Source organism: Castor canadensis, chromosome 8 (assembly GCF_047511655.1).
Source record: "Castor canadensis chromosome 8, mCasCan1.hap1v2, whole genome shotgun sequence".
Taxonomy (NCBI): Eukaryota; Metazoa; Chordata; class Mammalia; order Rodentia; family Castoridae; genus Castor; species Castor canadensis.
The window spans coordinates 158,868,081-158,886,747 of record NC_133393.1 but is presented as its reverse complement, the minus strand read 5'-3'; the positions used below and the strand labels follow the sequence as shown (position 1 = coordinate 158,886,747).

General features: G+C 49.3%; 1 protein-coding gene and 1 long non-coding RNA gene across 8 annotated transcripts in view; both read right to left on the bottom strand.

The window, feature by feature from the left end:
* Shank3 (SH3 and multiple ankyrin repeat domains 3) overlaps window positions 1-16,179 on the bottom strand; it is a 59,954-nt gene extending 43,775 nt beyond the window's left edge. For 6 of the 7 annotated variants that reach the window (XM_074084792.1, XM_074084786.1, XM_074084790.1 and 3 more), the window contains exons 1-9: window positions 15,889-16,179; window positions 15,351-15,554; window positions 14,263-14,334; window positions 12,397-12,505; window positions 11,928-12,079; window positions 11,666-11,833; window positions 11,461-11,577; window positions 10,925-11,002; window positions 9,856-9,922 (exon numbers count right to left, since the gene is read on the bottom strand). In XM_074084792.1, coding sequence (XP_073940893.1) covers window positions 9,856-9,922; window positions 10,925-11,002; window positions 11,461-11,577; window positions 11,666-11,833; window positions 11,928-12,079; window positions 12,397-12,505; window positions 14,263-14,334; window positions 15,351-15,554; window positions 15,889-16,179 — 1,258 coding nt within the window. The remainder of the gene's footprint in view (window positions 1-9,855; window positions 9,923-10,924; window positions 11,003-11,460; window positions 11,578-11,665; window positions 11,834-11,927; window positions 12,080-12,396; window positions 12,506-14,262; window positions 14,335-15,350; window positions 15,555-15,888) is intronic. The other variant, XM_020174129.2, reaches the window with a different exon arrangement.
* Window positions 16,180-16,267: 88 nt separating this feature from the next.
* Window positions 16,268-18,106, bottom strand: LOC141425876 (uncharacterized). The gene is made up of 3 exons (XR_012451072.1): window positions 17,726-18,106; window positions 17,272-17,327; window positions 16,268-16,499 (listed from the first exon to the last, which is right to left on the bottom strand). It is a non-coding gene; the product is annotated as an uncharacterized lncRNA (long non-coding RNA).
* Between the last annotated feature and the right edge of the window lie 561 nt (window positions 18,107-18,667).

The window sequence follows — 18,667 nt, the reverse complement described above, 5'->3', positions numbered from 1 at the left end:
AAATGATTCAGAAAACAAAGTTCAGGATGGAGGTGTGGTTCAAGTGGTAAAGCACCTGGTTTGCAAGTGTGAAGCCCTGAGCTCAAACTTCAATCCCACCAGAAACAAAACAAAACAGAAAGCAAAGCTCCCAAAAAAAAGTCTACTACCAGATGGCATCACTGTAAATCCTACTAACATTAAAGAATTAACCCTTCTCAAACTTTTCCAAAACACAGGAGAGGAGGGAACACTTCCTAACGCATTCTGTAAGGCCACCATCACCCCTATGCCAAGGCCAGATAGAGGCATTATAAGGAGAACTCTAGAAAACACTGTAATCAATGTAATACATCACACTAATAAGAAAAGGGGGAAACCCACATGATCTTTTCAGTTGATGAATAAAAAGCATTTGCCATAATCCAACATCCTTTCATTACAAAAACATTTGGAAAACTAGTAATGGAAATAAATTTACTGAGTATGATAGGGACACTTATTTAAAACACACAGCTAACATCACACTCAATGGTGAAAGGCTGAAAGCTCTCTCCTAAGATCAGGAGCAAGGAAAGAGTGCTCATTCTCATAACTGCTATTCGACACTGTGCTGGAAATTATAGCCAGAGCAACTAGGCAAGAAAATAAAATGAAAGGTATCCAAATTGGAAAGGAAAAAGTAACTCTATCTACACTAGCAGATGGCATGATCCCCCAAAGAATCCATTACAAATGCTACTATAGCCAGGCGCCAGTGGCTCACGCCTGTCATTCCAGCTACTTAGCTGGCAGCGATCAGGAGGATCACAGTTCGAAGCCAGCCCCAGGCAAATAGTTTGTGAAACCCTATCTTAATAAAAACACAGCATAAACTTTTTTGTGGCTAGTGGAGTGGCTCAAGGTGTAGGCCGAGTTCAAACCCCAGTACCACAAAAACAAACAAACAAAAATGCTACTATACAAGATCAATGTGCAAAAATCAGTGATGTTTGTATACACCGGCAATGAACAACCCAAAAAAGGAAATTAAGAAGATAATTCCACTTCTATTAGCATCCAAAAGAATATAACACCCAAGCACAATTTTATCTAAGGAAGTAAAAGATCTATATACTGAAAATAACAAAACATCACTCAAAGAAGACCTAAATAAATGGAAGGATATTCCATGTCCGTTAAGTGGACCAAGATACCAATCATTGTCTATAAAACCAGCTACTCAGGAGGTGGAGGTCAGCCTGGGAAAAGTTAATGTGAGACTCTATCTGAAAAGCAAAGGGCTGAGGACATGGCTAAAGTGGTACAGCATTCAAGCCCAAGCCCAGAAAAAAAAAAAAAAAAAAAAAAAAGATGCCAATCCTACCCAGACTGGTTACAAACTTGATTCAATCCCTACCAAAATTCCAAGTTCCATTTCAATTTTCTTGTTGTGCTTTTGGGTTTTTTGAGACAGAGAGTCACTAATGAAGCTCAGGCTGACCTTGACTTTGCTGTCCTCCTAGGCACTGAGATTAGAGGCATGTGCCACCATGCTTTGTCTGTCTTACTCAAGTTCCACCCTGAGCATGCATGTAACCCAAATACACATTGACAGACCTAGGTGTCACCCTGAGGATCATACATGTGGCCATGAGCCCCTATAAGGTCCACATATGGGCTATACATGAACCAGAAAAAGCTAGAAAAGCTCAGATAACCTGTTGAGAGTATTCCAAGTGTTTCCCACCCATGCTGACTGGTAAATCAACCAGACCTGTTACTGACTTCAGAGCCTACCAGGTTTTTTTGTATGAGATTTCAGTGAATCTGATCAGTCCCAGCTGTCACTTTTTTCCCCCCTGGTACTGGGACTCAAACCCTTACATGCTAGGCAAGTGCTCTTACCCTTACAAACCCTTACATGCATAGCCCTTTTTATGTATATCCTTGCATGAATATTATGGATGTGCTATTTACAGGCATTACTAAAACAACTGACAAAAATCTTTGTTTTGGGTTTTTTGGTTTTGGTAGTACTGGGGTTTGAACTCAGGGCCTCACAGTTGCTAGACAGGCACTCTACAACTTTAGCCACTCCACCAGTCCTTTTTTGTGTTGGATATTTTCGAGATAGGGTCTCACGAACTATTTGCCCTGGCTGGCTTTGAGTCTGGATCCTCCTAATCTCTGCCTCCTGAGTAGCTAGGATTACAGGCATGTGCCACTGATATCTGACTATAAAATGTTTTATGGGAGTTCACAGTGGCTTAGGGATAAATGAGAACTCATGTACATTATTCCTAAAGCTGTCAGAAACAGAAAAAGTTACGAAAAATGTGTAGTATTTTTCCCTAAGTTCACATGATTAAGGTAGCTTTCTTATAAATAAAGACAGGTTTTAAATTATTAGTAAAACAATATGAATGTCTCACAATTGGCAGTTTCCCCTGGGTTGCTGGTCAGACAAGCTCAAGTGGTCTCTGCTAGATGTTTAAGACCATAAACCCATAATCTAAACTTAAAGCAAAATATGCAATAAAAATGAACTGCTTTATGCATGAGAGTCACAGGAAGAAAAAAGAGGGCAGTACCATGTTTAACTTTTTAGCTTCTCTGATATTTTTGACTCTTGCCTGATTTATCAACAAAAAAAAAAAAGCAACATGAGATGCAGAGGGCAAGACAGATGACACTGAGCTCCTCGGGAGCATCTTCATTTAGACATAAAAGGGGGCATTCGCTGTTTGTCATCAGCGATCAGTGTGCCAGCACAGCACCATCTGAAGTAGCATTTCCTGAACTCCTTGAACGGCAAGCTCTGTCCAATGTCTCATTCAATTTTTTGAGCAATTCAAGTGCAACTGCTAATATGCTGGGGATGGGGATATGCCTCATAGCAGAGCACTTGCCTAGCATGCATAAGGTCCTCAAAAGTACAGTTAGGTAAATGTAAATGAAATACAAGCTTATCAGTAAAATTTTCGAAAGTAATTGTTTTGTCTCTATTTAAAATAGTTTCAAAACTATTTCTTTGGTAACTTGAAATCTTATCTATGTTGAGTTAAATAATAAATATTCATTAAACGCTTGGGTTATTTCTAAGTTAAAATACTAAAATATCAATTGCTGAATGTAAGTTTGAAGTAAATATACTCTGGCACCCTGTCATTATATGGAAGAGAAGTTAACTACATTGGGTCTTTTAATGAGACATGGAAATTTGTATCATGAGATGACATTCATCTACAAAATGCTGATATAAAACAGTGCACAATGCTTACAAGTTTTCACTAGAAACTAAGGTTACTAAAAGTCAAAAATTCTAATTAATATATATAACTGAAACTTCTAAAAACATAAGGAAACCAGGCTGGTGGAGCGGCTCAAGAGGGAGGGCATCTGCCTTACAAGCATGATGTGGCCCTGAGTAAAAAGAAAAAAAAAACCATAAGGGAAACCATTCCATGTGAGGAAAGTGGGCATTTTTATAAAGGAAGTTACAAGTGGAAGGATGATTTTTCGTTAGAGAAAGAAGAGCAATTTTATACTAAAGTAGAGTGACCGTTCTAAATGGGACAGGAGAGTAGGGACAAACTAAGTGGCTATAAAAAAAATTATAGAAGTTTATAAAAGAGAAAATTTGGAACAGGGATTTCATGTGTAGTCAACCAGCTAAAATTGAATGAATTTATTATAAAGGTTTTCAGAACTGAACCTTAATCTCAAAAGTACAATGGTATGAAACTAGAAGCTGGCTTTTCTTTGTTAAAAGAACAAAATTCAGGGCTGGTGGAGTGCCACAAGTGGTAGACTGCCAGCCTAGCAAGCATGAGGCCCTGAGTTCAAACCCCAGTACCATCAAAAAACAAAATAAGCAGCAAGTTCAGCAGGCATAAGGGCAAGCACCTACAGTCCAGTCCAGCCCCTGGAGGCTGAGGCACCAGGGTCACTTGAGTCCAGGAGTTCTAGGCTGTAGTACGTTGTGCGGATCAGGTGCTACACTAAGTTCAGTATCAATGTGGTGATTACCATCCCCTGCCCCCAGCAGGGAACCACCAGGTTACCGAAGGAAGGGTGAACCAGCACAGGTCAGAAACAACACAGATCAAAAGAAGAAAGTTCACTTAGGGAAAGATTTTCCTTACCTTTTAACTAACTGGCCTAGGAAACAGGCTTTGTGTTTTATCAAGGTAATTTGTGTATATTGCATCATCTTTATGAGGGTTTTTGTGTCACTTCTCACTTTGAGCCATGTCTCCTTCCCCCATGCTGTTAAAAGACCTAAGGTTTTCCTATTACTATGTAACTTTCAACCAGGTGTGGTGGTACATGCCTGTAATCCCAATACCCAGAAGGCCAGCCTGGGCTACACAGCAAGACCCTGCCTCAAGGAAAAGAAAAATAAGCCAGGTGCTGGTGGCTCACACCTATAATCCCAGTTTCTCAAGAGGCTCGATCAGGAGAATTGAGGTTTGAAGCCAGCCCAGGGAAATAGTTCTCAAAGACCCTATCATGAAAAAAAACATCACTAAAAAAGGGCTGATGGATAACCTGCGGTGTAGGCCCTGAGTTCAAGCCCCAGTACCGCAAAAATAAATAATAAACAAACAAACAAAATATGTAACTTTCTGTATTTGCCTTTGAAGTCTTTCAATTATCACTGGTTAAATGAGTGACAATTATTTCACAGTAACTTGTGAACTTCTTTTGATCCAGTGTTTGTTTTTTTCCTGGTGGTATTGGAGTTTGAACTAAGAGTCTCTACCATTTGAGCCATGCCCCAACTGATCCAGTGTTTGAAACCTTTTACATTGTTGATAAACTTCCCAAAAGCAAATTCTAAAGTAAACAAACTTTGGAGTAATCCAGAAGGGACCCTGTAACTTTGGAGAGATATTTAACAAATTAGACTTGTTTGATATGCTAAATTGTAAAAGAAGCACTGTCATATGATAAGTAATGATAATCCTTTCTTTTTTTCTTTCTCTCTCTCATTTTTTTTTTTTGAGACAGTATCTCACTATGTAGCCAAGGCTGACCTCAACCTCCAGAGTGTTGGGATTACAGGCATGCACCACCATACCTGGGCCCTAAATCTTCTTCCAGTTACATTTGCAAGTATGCTATTGGTATGAGAATTCCAAAATGGTATGACATTTCTAGAAATCTGCTATGTCTTGGTATAAATGCTATCAATCATAATTTCAGTTATGTTAAAAGGGTGTATACCATAAAAGATAACCAAATTTCCTGCCAACAGCATCATCAGCATTTGACTATGGCTATTTTCAGTCTTGTCGTTCTTAGAGACTTAATATTTTCATTCTTCTCTAAAAGCATTTGCAGTCAGCTACAGTCCAAAATTGTTGTCCTTCAAAGACAAGTACTTTAGAATACTGGTTTCCTGGCTAGATCATACCACTAGCCAGATGCCGATGGCTCATGCCTGTAATCCCAGCTACTTGGGAGGCAGAGAACAGGAGGATTGCAGTTTGAAGCCAGCCCTGGCAAATAGTTCACAAGACCCTATTTCAAAAAACCCTTCACAAAAATGGGCTGGTGGAGTGGCTCAAGGTGTAGGTCCTAAGCACCACAAAAAAAAAAAAAAAAAAAAAGCAGAAACTGGTGGCCTGGTAAACTGCTAACCGTACATGGGACTGAAAAACTGGGGTCAATGATTCTTTGTGAGTTTTTATTTGAAATTTTATTCATCTTTTACTTTAATGTTTTATTTTCCAGATTCAAAAAGCCACTTTTTCCTTTCTTTTTAAGCAATCCATGGCTTTACAGCAATTTGGCACATTATATTTTTGAGAATAAAAATTGAAATGCTTACTTTTTCTCCTTATGTAGTCCTCAAGAAGCGGGAAAGCTAATCATGGATATTTTTATTATATGGCTGTATAGTTACATGCAAAAGTTCAATAAGACTCTGTTCTCTTGCCAGGTGCCAGTGCCTCACACCTGTAATCCCAGCTACTCCCCCGGGACCAAGAGGAATGAAGTCCAAAGCCAACCCCAGGAAAATAGACCCTATCTTGAAAAAGCCCAACACAAACAGTGCTGGTGGAGTGGCTCAAGGTATAGGGCCTGAGTTCAAATGTCAGTACCGCAAAAAAGGACGGATGGAAGGAAGGAAGGAATGAAGGAAAAAAGGAAGTAAGGAAGGAAAAACAACAACAAAAAAGAAATACATTGTATTTCATAAAATTAAAAACTCCTGTACATCAAAGGATATTATCAAGACAGTGACATGCTGAGGGTATAGTTCACTGACAAGAAAGGACATGCTTAGCACACAGGAAGCCCTGGGTTCAATCCCCAGCACCACACACACAAAACACACACACACACACACACACACACACACACACACACACACACACGTGTGACAAAAAGGCTGGTGGAATGGCTCAAGTGGTAAAGCTCCTATCTAGCAAGCATGAGGCCCTGAGTTCAACCTCACAAAAAGAAAAAAAGTGGTAAGACCAAATGGGGGAAATATTTACAAATCACTTATCTGATAAAAGTATTCAGAATATATAAAGAACTCCTACAACTCAACAAGAAAAAAATAAACAGCCCAATTGAAAAATGGGCCAAAGGCCTGACATTTCTGCAGACACAAATGACCAACAAGCTTATAAAAAGATGCTTATCATCATTAGGTATTAAGAAAATGCAAATCAAAACCACAATGAAATACCATCTCATGCCCAACAGGATAGCTACCATCAAAAACAAAACAAAACAAAAAAACAAACAAAAAAAAAAAACCAAGTAATAACAATCATTGGAGAGAGTGTGATGAACTTGGTAGGAATGTGAAATGGTAGAAAATAGTTGGCAGTTCCTCAAAACATTAAACAGAATTGATTTAGGGCTGGGGGTATAGCTCAATAGTAGAGCACTTGCCTAACAAAATTATCATATCACCTGGCAATTCCACACCTGGATACATACCCAAAAGAATTAGAAATGAGCTGGTGGAGTGGATCAAGTGATAAAGTACCTGCCTAACAATTGGAAACAGGTATTCATATACATGCAAGTACATACATGTTCATGGCACTAACATTCACAATAGCCAAAAGGTAGAAACAACTCACTTATCTATCAACAGATGGATGTATAAACAAAATGTCTTACATACAGACAACAGAATATTATTCAGCCACAAAAAGGAATGAAGGAGTGAGTTTGCAAGGTACATGAAAGTTAAAAACACGTTGAGTGAAAGGAGCCAAACACAAAGGTAACATTGTATGACTCCATTGACATGAAACAAGAAGAATAGGTAAACACATAGAGAAAGTATGCTCATGGCTGATAGGCAAAAGAGAATGAGTAATGCAGAACAATGGCTTAATGTGTATGAGGTTTTCTTTTGGTGCAATGAAAATGAGGACTCAATAAAATTTGTTGCATTATATTGTGAATGTAAGAAATGCCACTGGATTGTGAATTAAAATGGTTGATTTTATGTTAAATATACTTTACCTCAATTTAAAAACAAAAATGCAGGGCACCATCTGCAGAGCCATGTCCAGGCCCCTGTTATGCAAAGGTAGAGCCAGGACCAGCAGTGCAGGTCTCACCTCTGGCCTCAGCTCAAGCTGATGACCAGTGCAGAAGCTCTGGCCCTCAGTCAAAACGCACACTGAACAAGCTCTTCAGGTGATGTACCATGGCACTCATCAAAAGCATTGTGGGACAGCAAATCCATGAAAACACACATGTGCATAGCATGTTCAATGTACATGGGTATGTGCCTGAGCGAGGTTAAGAGAGAATGTGACAGAGGCAAGAAGCAGAGGTGGCCACTGCCAAGCCAGGATCCCACCAAAGGCTTATTGGTGTAGAGACCAAGAGCAGCTATTGGGAGACAGGAGGTGTCCTGTCCCCTGAAGGAGGACTGGTCCCTACCAGACACTACCCTGAAGAAGAAGAAAGACAGATGGGCAGAGCCCTCTCCAGCTCCTCTTCTGTGCAGGGCCCATCCCGGATCTGGAGTGGGACACGGTAACTCACGACTGTAACTCAGGTAACGTCTTCGAGTAAGTGCAGCAGGGGGAGGGATAACAAGGAACCTGAATCCCCAGGACTGCAAATAGGCCCTGCCATTAACCCCTCTGAGCCTTGGGATGATAATCACTCCCTGGAGGTTGTTAAGAGGCTGAATCTCAAAAATGCATCACCCTCTATACAGGGACATCTGGCTGTACCATCCAAGTGTGTGACACCTACTAGGTAAGGGTGTGTGGCCAGCAGAATCAAAGACTAGGTGAAACAGATGCCCATTCTATTGCTCAGGGACAGTGTGCCTAACTTCAGCTGAGTCAGCATGCCTGGGTAGAATGGAGCCTCATTATTGGCGACCTCCTAGGATGAGGGGCAGTGGGGTCTCCCTCCTCTCAGCCTGGATCACAAACAAGTCTCCCCTATCAACTAGACAAAATCTAACCCCAGAACCAAACGCTATAGGAGGCCCAGGTAGGAAGGGGATGATGCAAATCACCATGAGAGAACATGTTTAATTTAAGACAAAGTGAGGTACCACAGACATCAGCAGTTCTCCCATAGTTAGACAATCAAGCAGAACAAAAGCCCTACACATCTACAAGCAGGATTGTCCCAGCTCACACCACCTCCAACACACTGCCAGTCCCAACCAGACTACAAATGTCTCTTGCTCCTACTTCACACTCCAAACCTTACCACAGCTCTCTCCTGACCTGAGTCTGCACCCTAGGTTTACACCTCATCACTGCTTAGTAAGTCACTAGGCACAGCTGCACCGGTTCCCCTGGTGGAGCTGCCTACATCCAGTTCCAACCTTTATGGTGACCCTCACCCTGGTTGTTGCTCAAGGGGCTCATAACCAAGCTTTATGAGGGTGGCTCAGGGGAAATTCCACACAGGAAGGAACCCTAGACATGAAACTGACTTTAATCTTAACCTCTATCCAAAGTCCAACCTCAGCCCTGACTGGAAACTAACCCTAGGGACTAGAAGTATGGCTCAAATGATAGAGCGCCTGCTACCTAGCAAGCATAAAGCCCTAACACAAGCTACAAAAACAAAAAAAATGGAAATACCCCAAGTAAATACTCCTGGCAGGAAAGAAGGATGGGGGCCATGTTCCAAATCTTTTTTGGAAGCTTAATCCACCTAGAACATGGAGGGGTCCAGGTGGCTAGAGAGCACAGTCCCGGCCAGACAACATGGCTTCCAGGAAGGGAGGCCCACAGTCCCCTGCAGCCCAGCTACTTGCACACAGGACGGTCCAGCCTGGAACCATACACCCCCATCCAGAGGTGAAGGAGCAGAGGTGAGGGCCTTCCTCCTGCCTGTCCTGGGACTGAAACTACACATGCAGCTCCTGGTCATCCTTTTAGGACAACTCACACATGCCAAATATGCTGACCATCAAGAATGCAAAACCACTAGCCCAGAGGATGACTGCTGCCCTATTCTCATCTCAATCCTCAGTGTTCATCCTTAGCGTTGTGTCTTATTTTCTCTATATGTATGTTCATGGGATCTTGTCATATGGAAAACCATGGCCACATAAACACATTCATGTTTTAGGTTGGAGTGACATCTACCACCAGGTACCCCTAGCTGGCTCTTCCTAGAACCTAACAGGAAACACAGACCCTGACCCCTAAGCCCAGCACTATCCCAGATAGGCCAAACCTAACCAAGCTCTTGGCTCTGACTAAGAAGACCTCTGTCCAATCCAAACAAACCCTTCCTTGGCACATTCTCCATGCCTGTGAGGGTCACCAGCAGGCCCTTGGCTGGGTTTGGGGACCCTTGTTACACTACCAGTGTCTCTGATGACCACATAAATCCACATTGAACAGGAACCTGTGGATGGGGAACACTCACCAACATCCGAGTCTTTGTGGGTCTTGATGACCTCTGCAAGCTCAAAGTTTCCTGCAATGATGGCAACCTGGGAGAAAGAGCAGACCAAGATGTAGAGGGCAGGGAGGGACACTCAGGGGCCCAGGCTTGCCCCAACCCCTGGTACTCCTTCTGGGCTCTTCTGTAGGAGATCTTCCTTGCCAAGTCACCCTTTTCTCAAGTAACAGCACTCCTGTCTACTGGGATATGACTCATTACAGAGGAGTTAGGACACTTCACTACATTTTGCAACTAAGGGGGCCTACTGCTCCAATCTGCCTTCCCAGACATTAGACTTTCAAAGCTAAAAGCAAATAGACCTGAGCACACTGGAGCACACTGGGGCACACTTCTGAAACTTTTAATCTGCCCCTTCATACAGCCATCTTTCCTGTCTCAGCCACGGCCTCATGGCTGTCACCCTTGTTCTTCCTCCTCATACCCCCACACCTAGTCTTCTGACAGGCCCTGGTGTATCTTCTTCCAGATGTGCCCAAACCCCTCCACCTCAGCCTCATCCTCACACAATCACAGCAGCCCACCTTACATTCTCAGGGGCCTGAGTTCCTATCAAGAACAGACCTCCCGCTCTTTCCATGGTCCACAAATTGCATGACATCCCCTAACTCCCCCAAAACTCCATCCACCTGGTCATCCAATACCACCCATCCTGGATGAACAAAGGGCTCAGAAACACCACTTAGGTTATGTCAGAGATTAGGACCACACCCCTCCCAGGTTTGTCCTCTGCATCCCTGCCAGCTTCCAGGGGTCAGGCCTATTCTTGTCTCCCCTGTCCTCTTATCTGCCCCTCTCCCATCCTGGAGCCCTCTTTCCTTTCTCCCTAGAAAGAGGAGGGAGGGAACCACTACACTGAATAACCCTACTGAAACCTATTGGCCCACCTGCCTCCACTCCTCTTGTTGCAGTCCTGAGAGTGGGCAGTCCCTTCTTACCTTCCAAGGACGAAGCAAGGTTTAGAAAAGCCAAGTCCCAAGGAGAAGGACAGGTAAACCCCTGGGCAGCCTCACACTCCTATAAATCACCATACCTGGAAGGCTGTCTGGCTGTTGTAATTTCGGACATCTTTATTGGCTCCACGGAAAAGCAAGACACGAGCACAGCTCTCCTATTGGGAGACAGAGACAGTCACATTGGGAAGCTGGAGAGATGCAACTGGGAGGCCATGGCAGGTGTACACAAAGAGGTGCACACAGATGTGCAGGACACAGGAATCACACACAGACACATAGACTCACACCTACATATTCATTGCACACTTGGACCAGATTAAGTACATGTGAGCAAGTTTCATCTGGCCCAGAGGACCTAGATGGTCACAATTCATACCTAGATGTCAGAATGCACATGTACACACATGTGACACAAATGTGTATTCAGGGAATAGATGTGCACATGTATGCCCACAAGGCTGCCCAGTAAGCACAACTTACTGCAGGGCACAAAACACACATGTGAAGGGGCACACAGGTGACTGTTCATAGCAGCCCGTGTTACATATAATCACACCTCACCACACACAGAATGTGTAGTGTGCCCACACAAGTGCGGAGCACAGGGGCACACCTGGTTGTACAGAGCACAGATGTGCAGAGCCGTGTTCCCCGAGGCATTCTGGGCACCCATGTTGGCTCCATAGAATAGCAGGTGCTCCAGGTGCTGCACGTGCCCAAAGCGGCAGGCCTGAAGAAGAGAGAGGTGCTACAGCATCCCAGACAGAGGCTGAGGACCCCACCATAGCCTGGGACCCTAGTCCAGGCACCCTGCCCACCTGGTGGATCTCCTGCCAGCCATTCTCATCAGTGGTCCCCAGCTGTGCATGGTCATGGAGAAGCAGCTCACAGCAAAGGGCGTCTCCACCCCCCAGGGCACTGTGGTACAGGGGCGTCAGGCCGCGGCTGTCCTTGTAGTCAGGTGAAGCCCCCAGGTCCAGCAGGGTCTGAAGGTGAGGCACCTCATCATCCATGCCAGGCCTAGCTTCCTGCCCCACCAGCCCACATGCCCCTCCGGGTCAAGGCCATGCCCTCACTGACCGTCAATGCCCCTGCATTTCGCTGGCGGGTGGCACAGTGGACAGCAGTTAGCCCATCTCGGGTGCGGAAGTCCAGGTGAGCACCACCATTCCGCAGAACCTTTAGCAGGTCACTAGCATTGTCTAGCTGAGCTGCAAGGCTCAGAGGGCACTCTGGGTTTGGGGAGAGATGATGGTTAGCGTCCCAGCCACTCAAAGGACAGTGAGGTGCCAGTGGCTCACGCCTGTAATCCTAAATACTCAGGAGGTAGATATCAGTAGGATCACGGTTCAAAGCCAGCTCAGGCAAATAGTTCATGAGACCCTATCTTGAAAAACCTATCACAAAAAAGGGCTGTCAGAGTGGCTCAAGTGGTAGTGCAACTGCCTAGCAAGCATGAGGCCCTGAGTTCAAACCCCATTACCACCAAAAAAAGAAAAACAAAAAAAAAAAGGATAACAGGATAGCATCTCCCTGCTCTGTAACTCACCTCCTGAGTCAGGGTCATGGAAATTGGGGTCCAGCCCCTTGTCCAGCAGGCGGGCCACCTTGTCTGTACTGTGCAGCTGGACATAGTCCATGAACTTCTTCAGGTTTGCCTAGAACACCAGCCATCTTGGTCAGCTGAGTGCCTGATGATAGCCATCTGTCATTCACTCCCTACCTGTCTCCAGCAAGCCTTAGGCCACCTAGAGGGCACCCACTGGCCCCATCAGCCTGACCTACTATCTAGCTTTACTCACCTTCAACCCCAAACTCCCCACCCCAGCTGATTCCAGTTTGACTGGACCCATGCACCAAAGCCCTTCCCTGCATCCTGATATCCAAACCCACCACAGTTGTCAACCGGAGGCCAGCCATTGCTCACCACACCAGATCACTCTGGTCATGCCCCCAAGCAAGTTCATGCCCCTCAACCTCAGTTGCTGCCCTGACTCTGCCTAACCCTAGAGCCCCAACCTGCATAGCCTAGAAGAGCCCTGAGTCCACTCAGGCAGCAGCCAGGCCTATGGTAATACTGAATCTTCTTTCAATCCTGGATCTTCATTCTTTTCTGTCCAATTTTCCTCACCAGCACATCCTACCCTAAGGCAGACTTCTGGGGTCCCAGTGACATGATTTTCCCTTTTACTCCCTCATCCAGTCATGAATCAAGTCACCAGGAAAGCCCCACTAGCTCCTGCTGGTGTCATGGACACCATACACACACAAGGCAAGGTGCCCCAGACCAGGCCTCTAGAAACACTCAGCATGCATCAGAGACAGGAAGAGGGTGCCTTGGGGACCACTATCATGGGTAATATGATAAAACCAAAGGAAGGATGTTCACAACCAAGGGAAGAACCTGTGCAAAGCCTCCAGGGTTGGTGGGAAAGGGCAGGGCCAGTTGGACCCCCAGCAAGCAGGAGTACAGGGCTGTGGTAAAGAGTTCAGATTCATCCTACAAATAGGACTCGCTGAAGAGAAAATTACTCATGTCCTATGGGTCCCTGGGGAGAGATCTGGAAGGACTCAGGGTGACAGGGTCAATAAAAGGGCCAGTGGAAGGAGATGGGAACCTTTCTGATAAGGTTTCCACCCAGCCACAGAACCAGAGCCACTGACCGCCACCTGCCGTGGAACAGCAGAAATGTGTAACAAAGAAGTCTGAGGATCTGGGACCACAGACAGGGTGACAGGGGCCTCTCCTAGATTCCAGAGACCATTAATGTAGTGTCCAGCAAGCAAGCAAAGGTCTACTGGCCCACGTTGCTGAGGTAGGGGAGCTCAGGAAGTCTACCCATGGAAAGGTGCTATGGTACCATCTTGCCCCAGGACATTCAGAGCAAACAGGGTCAGGCCCGCCTGAGAGCGGTATCCAGCAATTAAGACACCTCACAGATATACCCTAGTACAGACAGATCTGAGCCCAGCTTCACTGGCTACACAGTCATAAGCAAGTAACTTAACCCTCCTTGTTCCCAGTTTCCTCACCTGTGGAGTGGGGTGATTATAGTCCCTTTTAGGAGAGAATTAGTGAGATTTCTAATTATTCCCAGCACTGGGAAACTAAGCAATTGGGCCTCCTGCTCCCAACGGCCAACACAGCAGATGCTTATCTGCTTCTCTCCCACCCAGTCTCTCACAAGGACAGTCCAACCTCTTTGCCAGGTTTGTCAGAATCTGATTTAAATAGAGCCCATCACTAGACCAGTCATAAGCCTGGAATCTATGCCCAGCCCTCCAATATAGATGGTTGTAGAGCTCTGACAGTAGGAGAAAGCATACTGGTCCAAAGCTGGAGGGAGCAAGGTCAGCCCAAGCTGGAGTAGGGGGCAGTGGCTATGGGAGTCCCCTCCCACGACTTCCTCTTTACCTTTGTGTGCAGCTTTGCAAACTGCTTGTCATCTATGAGGTTCTGGGCATAAACTCTCCGCTTGTATCGAAACTGCTCAGATAAAAGAGAAGGTGGAGAGAAGACACTCATGCAGGCTCAGTGAGCAAGTGGTGACTACCAAAATCCTGCTCACATGCACACTGCTCACCACACTCACCGCACTAGGCCCTCCTGCACATACCTTCAATGCAGCAAAGCCTGACAGCCACACAGGTCCCAGACACACTACCATGGTAGACAGAGCTGACAGCTGCTGCCTACTCACCACAGACATGATGCATGGTACAGGAAACACAGTGCCTGGGTACCCCATAGCCTGGCCTGCACCCTGTCTCGTTGCCATACCCAGGATTACCTGGAAAGCCCTACTGCTCTCCCAGGATCAGGTATCAGGCTAACCTTCCTAGACACCCCTCTCCAAGTAGAACTGATCTACTTCCTGGTGCCACCATGGGGGTCAATGCCCATCATTGTTTTCACCTTCCCCCCAAACTACAAGGCCTCAGTCTGTGTCCCCCATGCCTGGAAGGGCATTCAAAGCACTTTTATGTCATGAATGGTGCACAGAACAACTTCAGAAGATTGGGGGACGGGACGGGAGATAGGGAACAAATGTGCTCATAGATAACACTGCTCACACCACACACCCCTCTCGACACTCACTCCTCACACTCCTCCCTTCAGAACAATACTTGTGCTCACTGCACACTGTGTTCAAATTACTCACAGCACGCATGCAGACTGCGTGCGTTGCATACTCTGCTCACTGTGTACTGTTTACAATGCTGTTTGGCCTAACTGCAACTCTGGACAATCGCTTACCACACTCGCTGCTCACACCCCACGTGCTGCAAGCACGGCTCACTGCACACACCCTGACCACTGCACTCAACTGTATCCATTTCTACCTTGCCGCACATGGCTCGGACTGTAACAGTCCCCCAAGGCTACCTGTCCCCAGCTCTCTCCTGGGTGTTTCTTACTGCCCTGCCGTTTACTGCTCTTGCCACCGAGCTCAGGAGCACCCTGCGTGCTCTCTCCCACCCCCGCCCGAGCCTGCCCAGCACCTCCAGGTAGGGCAGGGGCGTGTCCAGGTTGGGCGGATAGTCTTGCAGGAGCCGTTCCTCATCCAAGAACTTGCCGGCACGGCCCCGGGAGGGCGGCTGGAAGAGCCCGTAGTTGAGCGCGTCCTGGAGGCTGTGGTTGAGGGCGCAGAGCACGCGCTGCTTGGCGGCCCACACAGGCGCTGTCGGGTCCAGGCGCAGGCACTTCTGCGGCGGAGCGAGTCGTGAGCATGGACAGGCCTGCCCCGCACGCACCGGGCGCCGCAACCCGAGCACGCCGGAGTGCAGGCTGCGGAGCCGGAGCCGGAGCCGGAGCCGGAGCCGGAGCCGGAGCCGGGACCCCCCCGCCTCGGTGCTCTGAGGCCGAGGCCCCGCCCCGGGGCTGGGCTTCCCGAGCCCCGCCCCGGCGATGGGGAGGGTCCCGTGGAGGTGGCGGGGGAGGGGTGAGTGGCCGCGGCCGGGGGTCCGGGCGCAGGGAGCGCCTGGCGGGGGGCAGAACTAGCGGGCGGTGCAGGGGAACAGCGGGACCGCGGGGGCTCACCGTCTGCTGCAGGTCCGGGATGCCGACGCGCACGACCACGGCGCTGGCCCCGGGGCCGTCCATCCCCGCGCCGGGGCCGGGGCCCGGGCTGCTCGAGGCCGGTAGCGGGGCGCACGGGGACTCCGCGCGGCGCCCCGGCCCCCCCTGACCCCCCGCCGGAACCCCGCCGGCCGCACTGCGCGGGAGGGGGCCGGGGGGGGCCGGGGCCGGGGCCAGCGCGAGGGGCAGCGGCTCCGGGGGCTCCGCAGACGCGGCGGCGGCGGCGGCAGCGGCGGCGCGGCTCAGCTGCATCGGCCCCGGCTCCGCGCGGCGCCTGCCTTCCCCGGGGGCGGGGGCGGCGGGGGGAGGGGGCCCGAGCCGGGAGCGGAGCGGGGGCGGCGAGGGGGCCGCGCCGGAGGCGGGGACCGGAGGGTTCGGGGCCAGTTGGCGGGGGTCCTCCTGGGGTCCGGGTGGCGTGGGCGGTCGGCGCGGAGGGCCGGGGGTGCTGCGCCGGGGATGGGGGCGCCCTGGGCCTCGCGGGGGGGAGTGGCTGAGCGGCGAGGGCTACACTGCCCTTCCGCCGTGAGCGAGCGTCGCAGACCACCGAGCTGGGGCGGCGGCGTGTCCTGGAGCTGGGTGGGGGCCGCGTCGGGGCAAGAGGACCACAGGCAGGGTGGGAGGAAGAGGAGCAGGAAAATTGATTTCCGGGGGTGGAAGTCTCCCCCACAATGTTCCCCACTTTGCCGACCCCCACTCCAAGCCCCTAGGAGGTGGCGGGGTCAACGGTGCCCCAGACCTGGGGGTCGGAAGGCTGCAGACTCCAGATCGGGGAGGGAGGGGGCTGGCCCGGGGCGAGAGCGCCCCCCCAAACCAGCTCTTCCGACCGCACCCAGCGGATTCCCCGTGGCCCCCACCGCGGCCGAGTTTGGGAGTTCGTCCGGACCCCCAGACCCCGTTCCTGCGGCACTTCCGACCCCGATCGTCTGGGCTCCACCGCCAGTCGCCCCCTCCCCGTCACCCTAGCGACAGCAGGATGGGGGCGCGACCTACGAGGAAGGGCTTAGGGGAGGGGGCGCCACTAGTCTCCACCTGCGACGGGGAAGTGAATTTTAGTTTCACGCGTTGTCTTGGCAACGCGGGAGGGGGTGACGAGTGGGCGGGGAGGGGAGCGCGGCGAGGGAACCAGCTCAGGCGCTGCCCGTGTGGCGTGCCAGCCTCGCCCCGCACAGCCTCGGAAGTGCCCAGCCCGCGGGCGCCCTTAGCAGAGAGCAGGCTCAGCCACTGAAGGAAAGAATTGCCCTACAGCCCCGAGGGTCTGCTTCTGCTTCCCATTGCACTCTCCCAACTGTCTTGACAGACACCCCACCCTCAAACCGCCCCTGACCCCCTCAGCGAGCCACTCACCCGCAGTGGCACACACTTGACAGCCTTCACGGAACAGCCTGGCGGGAGCCCTCTGCCTGTGGTGGAAAGCAGCCCCTAAGTTCCAGCCTCCCCCACCTTCTCAACAAGCAGTCCTGGATCCCCCACAAAACTGGTCATTCCTGAGCCTTCCGGAAATAACTTTAAACTGACTGGGACTTCATACACACAGAACCTCCCTACCCCATGACAATCTGGATCACCTAGAAAAACCCTGACCACACACCACACAACAGTGATTGACACACACCCCCAACACCAGCCTCCACTCCCCACAGATTCACCTAACCACCACCCTCCCCTACAAAAAGCACTCCTTGACTCCATATAGTGTATGTCTGACCAACCCCAACCCCAGAGCAGGGCCCTCCTCCCAGGCTCACTCCTGCACCCCACCACCTGAAGAACAATCTCAGCTTCCCCAGGAGCCACTGACCGATCAAATCTGTCTCCAGCGTCTGTGAATCTGGTCATGCCTGTCCTCAAGCCTGGGTGGACCCTCCCTGTCAGGGGAAGTGAAGCCAGCATGCTCCCTGCCCCCCTTCCCGCCTTTTCCAAGGCCACTGGTCTGTCAGAGTGGTGCAGCTGAGGGTCCCCTAGGGGATGGGGCAGGATGGTGGAGGAGGGGGTAGAAGCTGGGAGCAGGAAGGGATTCCCTTATCTGCAGGAAGCACATTGGGAAACACAAGGCTGGGTTTCCTGTGGCCCAGCCCAGGAGAGGAAATTCAGCTTCCCGGCCTTGATGACTCCACCTTCTTCCTGCCCTATATTGTTTTCCTCCCCCTTCTCTTAGGCCCCAGTTCCTACCTGGCTACCCACCACCCCTGTTACCACACCCTCCACCTGGTTTACTCCCAGCTTCTTTTCCCACCTGGTGGACAGTGCTCACTATAGTCCACCAATGATGGAGCTGGAAGGGAGGAGGTTCACATCTCCCCAACCAGAGCAGCAGACCAACCACAGACCTTCCCACTGTTCCTTGGGTATCCTGAAACCTGCCCTTGTCCTGGGTGGACCCAGAGCCCCAGGCCTTACTCCCGCAGGTGGGCTGTCTCAGGCTGGACTTCATGGAGCCCTTGACCCTCCAACCTGCCTGCCAGACAAATTCAGCCATCCCCTCTAGGCCCTTGGCTGTTGCTGCTGAGCCTTTTGGGAAAGTCTCACATCTTTACCTAGTAGACTGATGGTCTCTGCCATCAGCCGTCATGCTACCAGGCCTGTGTTCTGTACAGTGGTTGGCCACAGTGCATGAATCCCAGACCTGACTTCTGTACGGCCTGACGAACAGCAAAAATAACAATACCCAGAAGCACTTATGCATATGAATGCCTCCTGGTGGGTTCATGGAGGAGGGAGTCAAGGAGCACGGGGTGTCTTT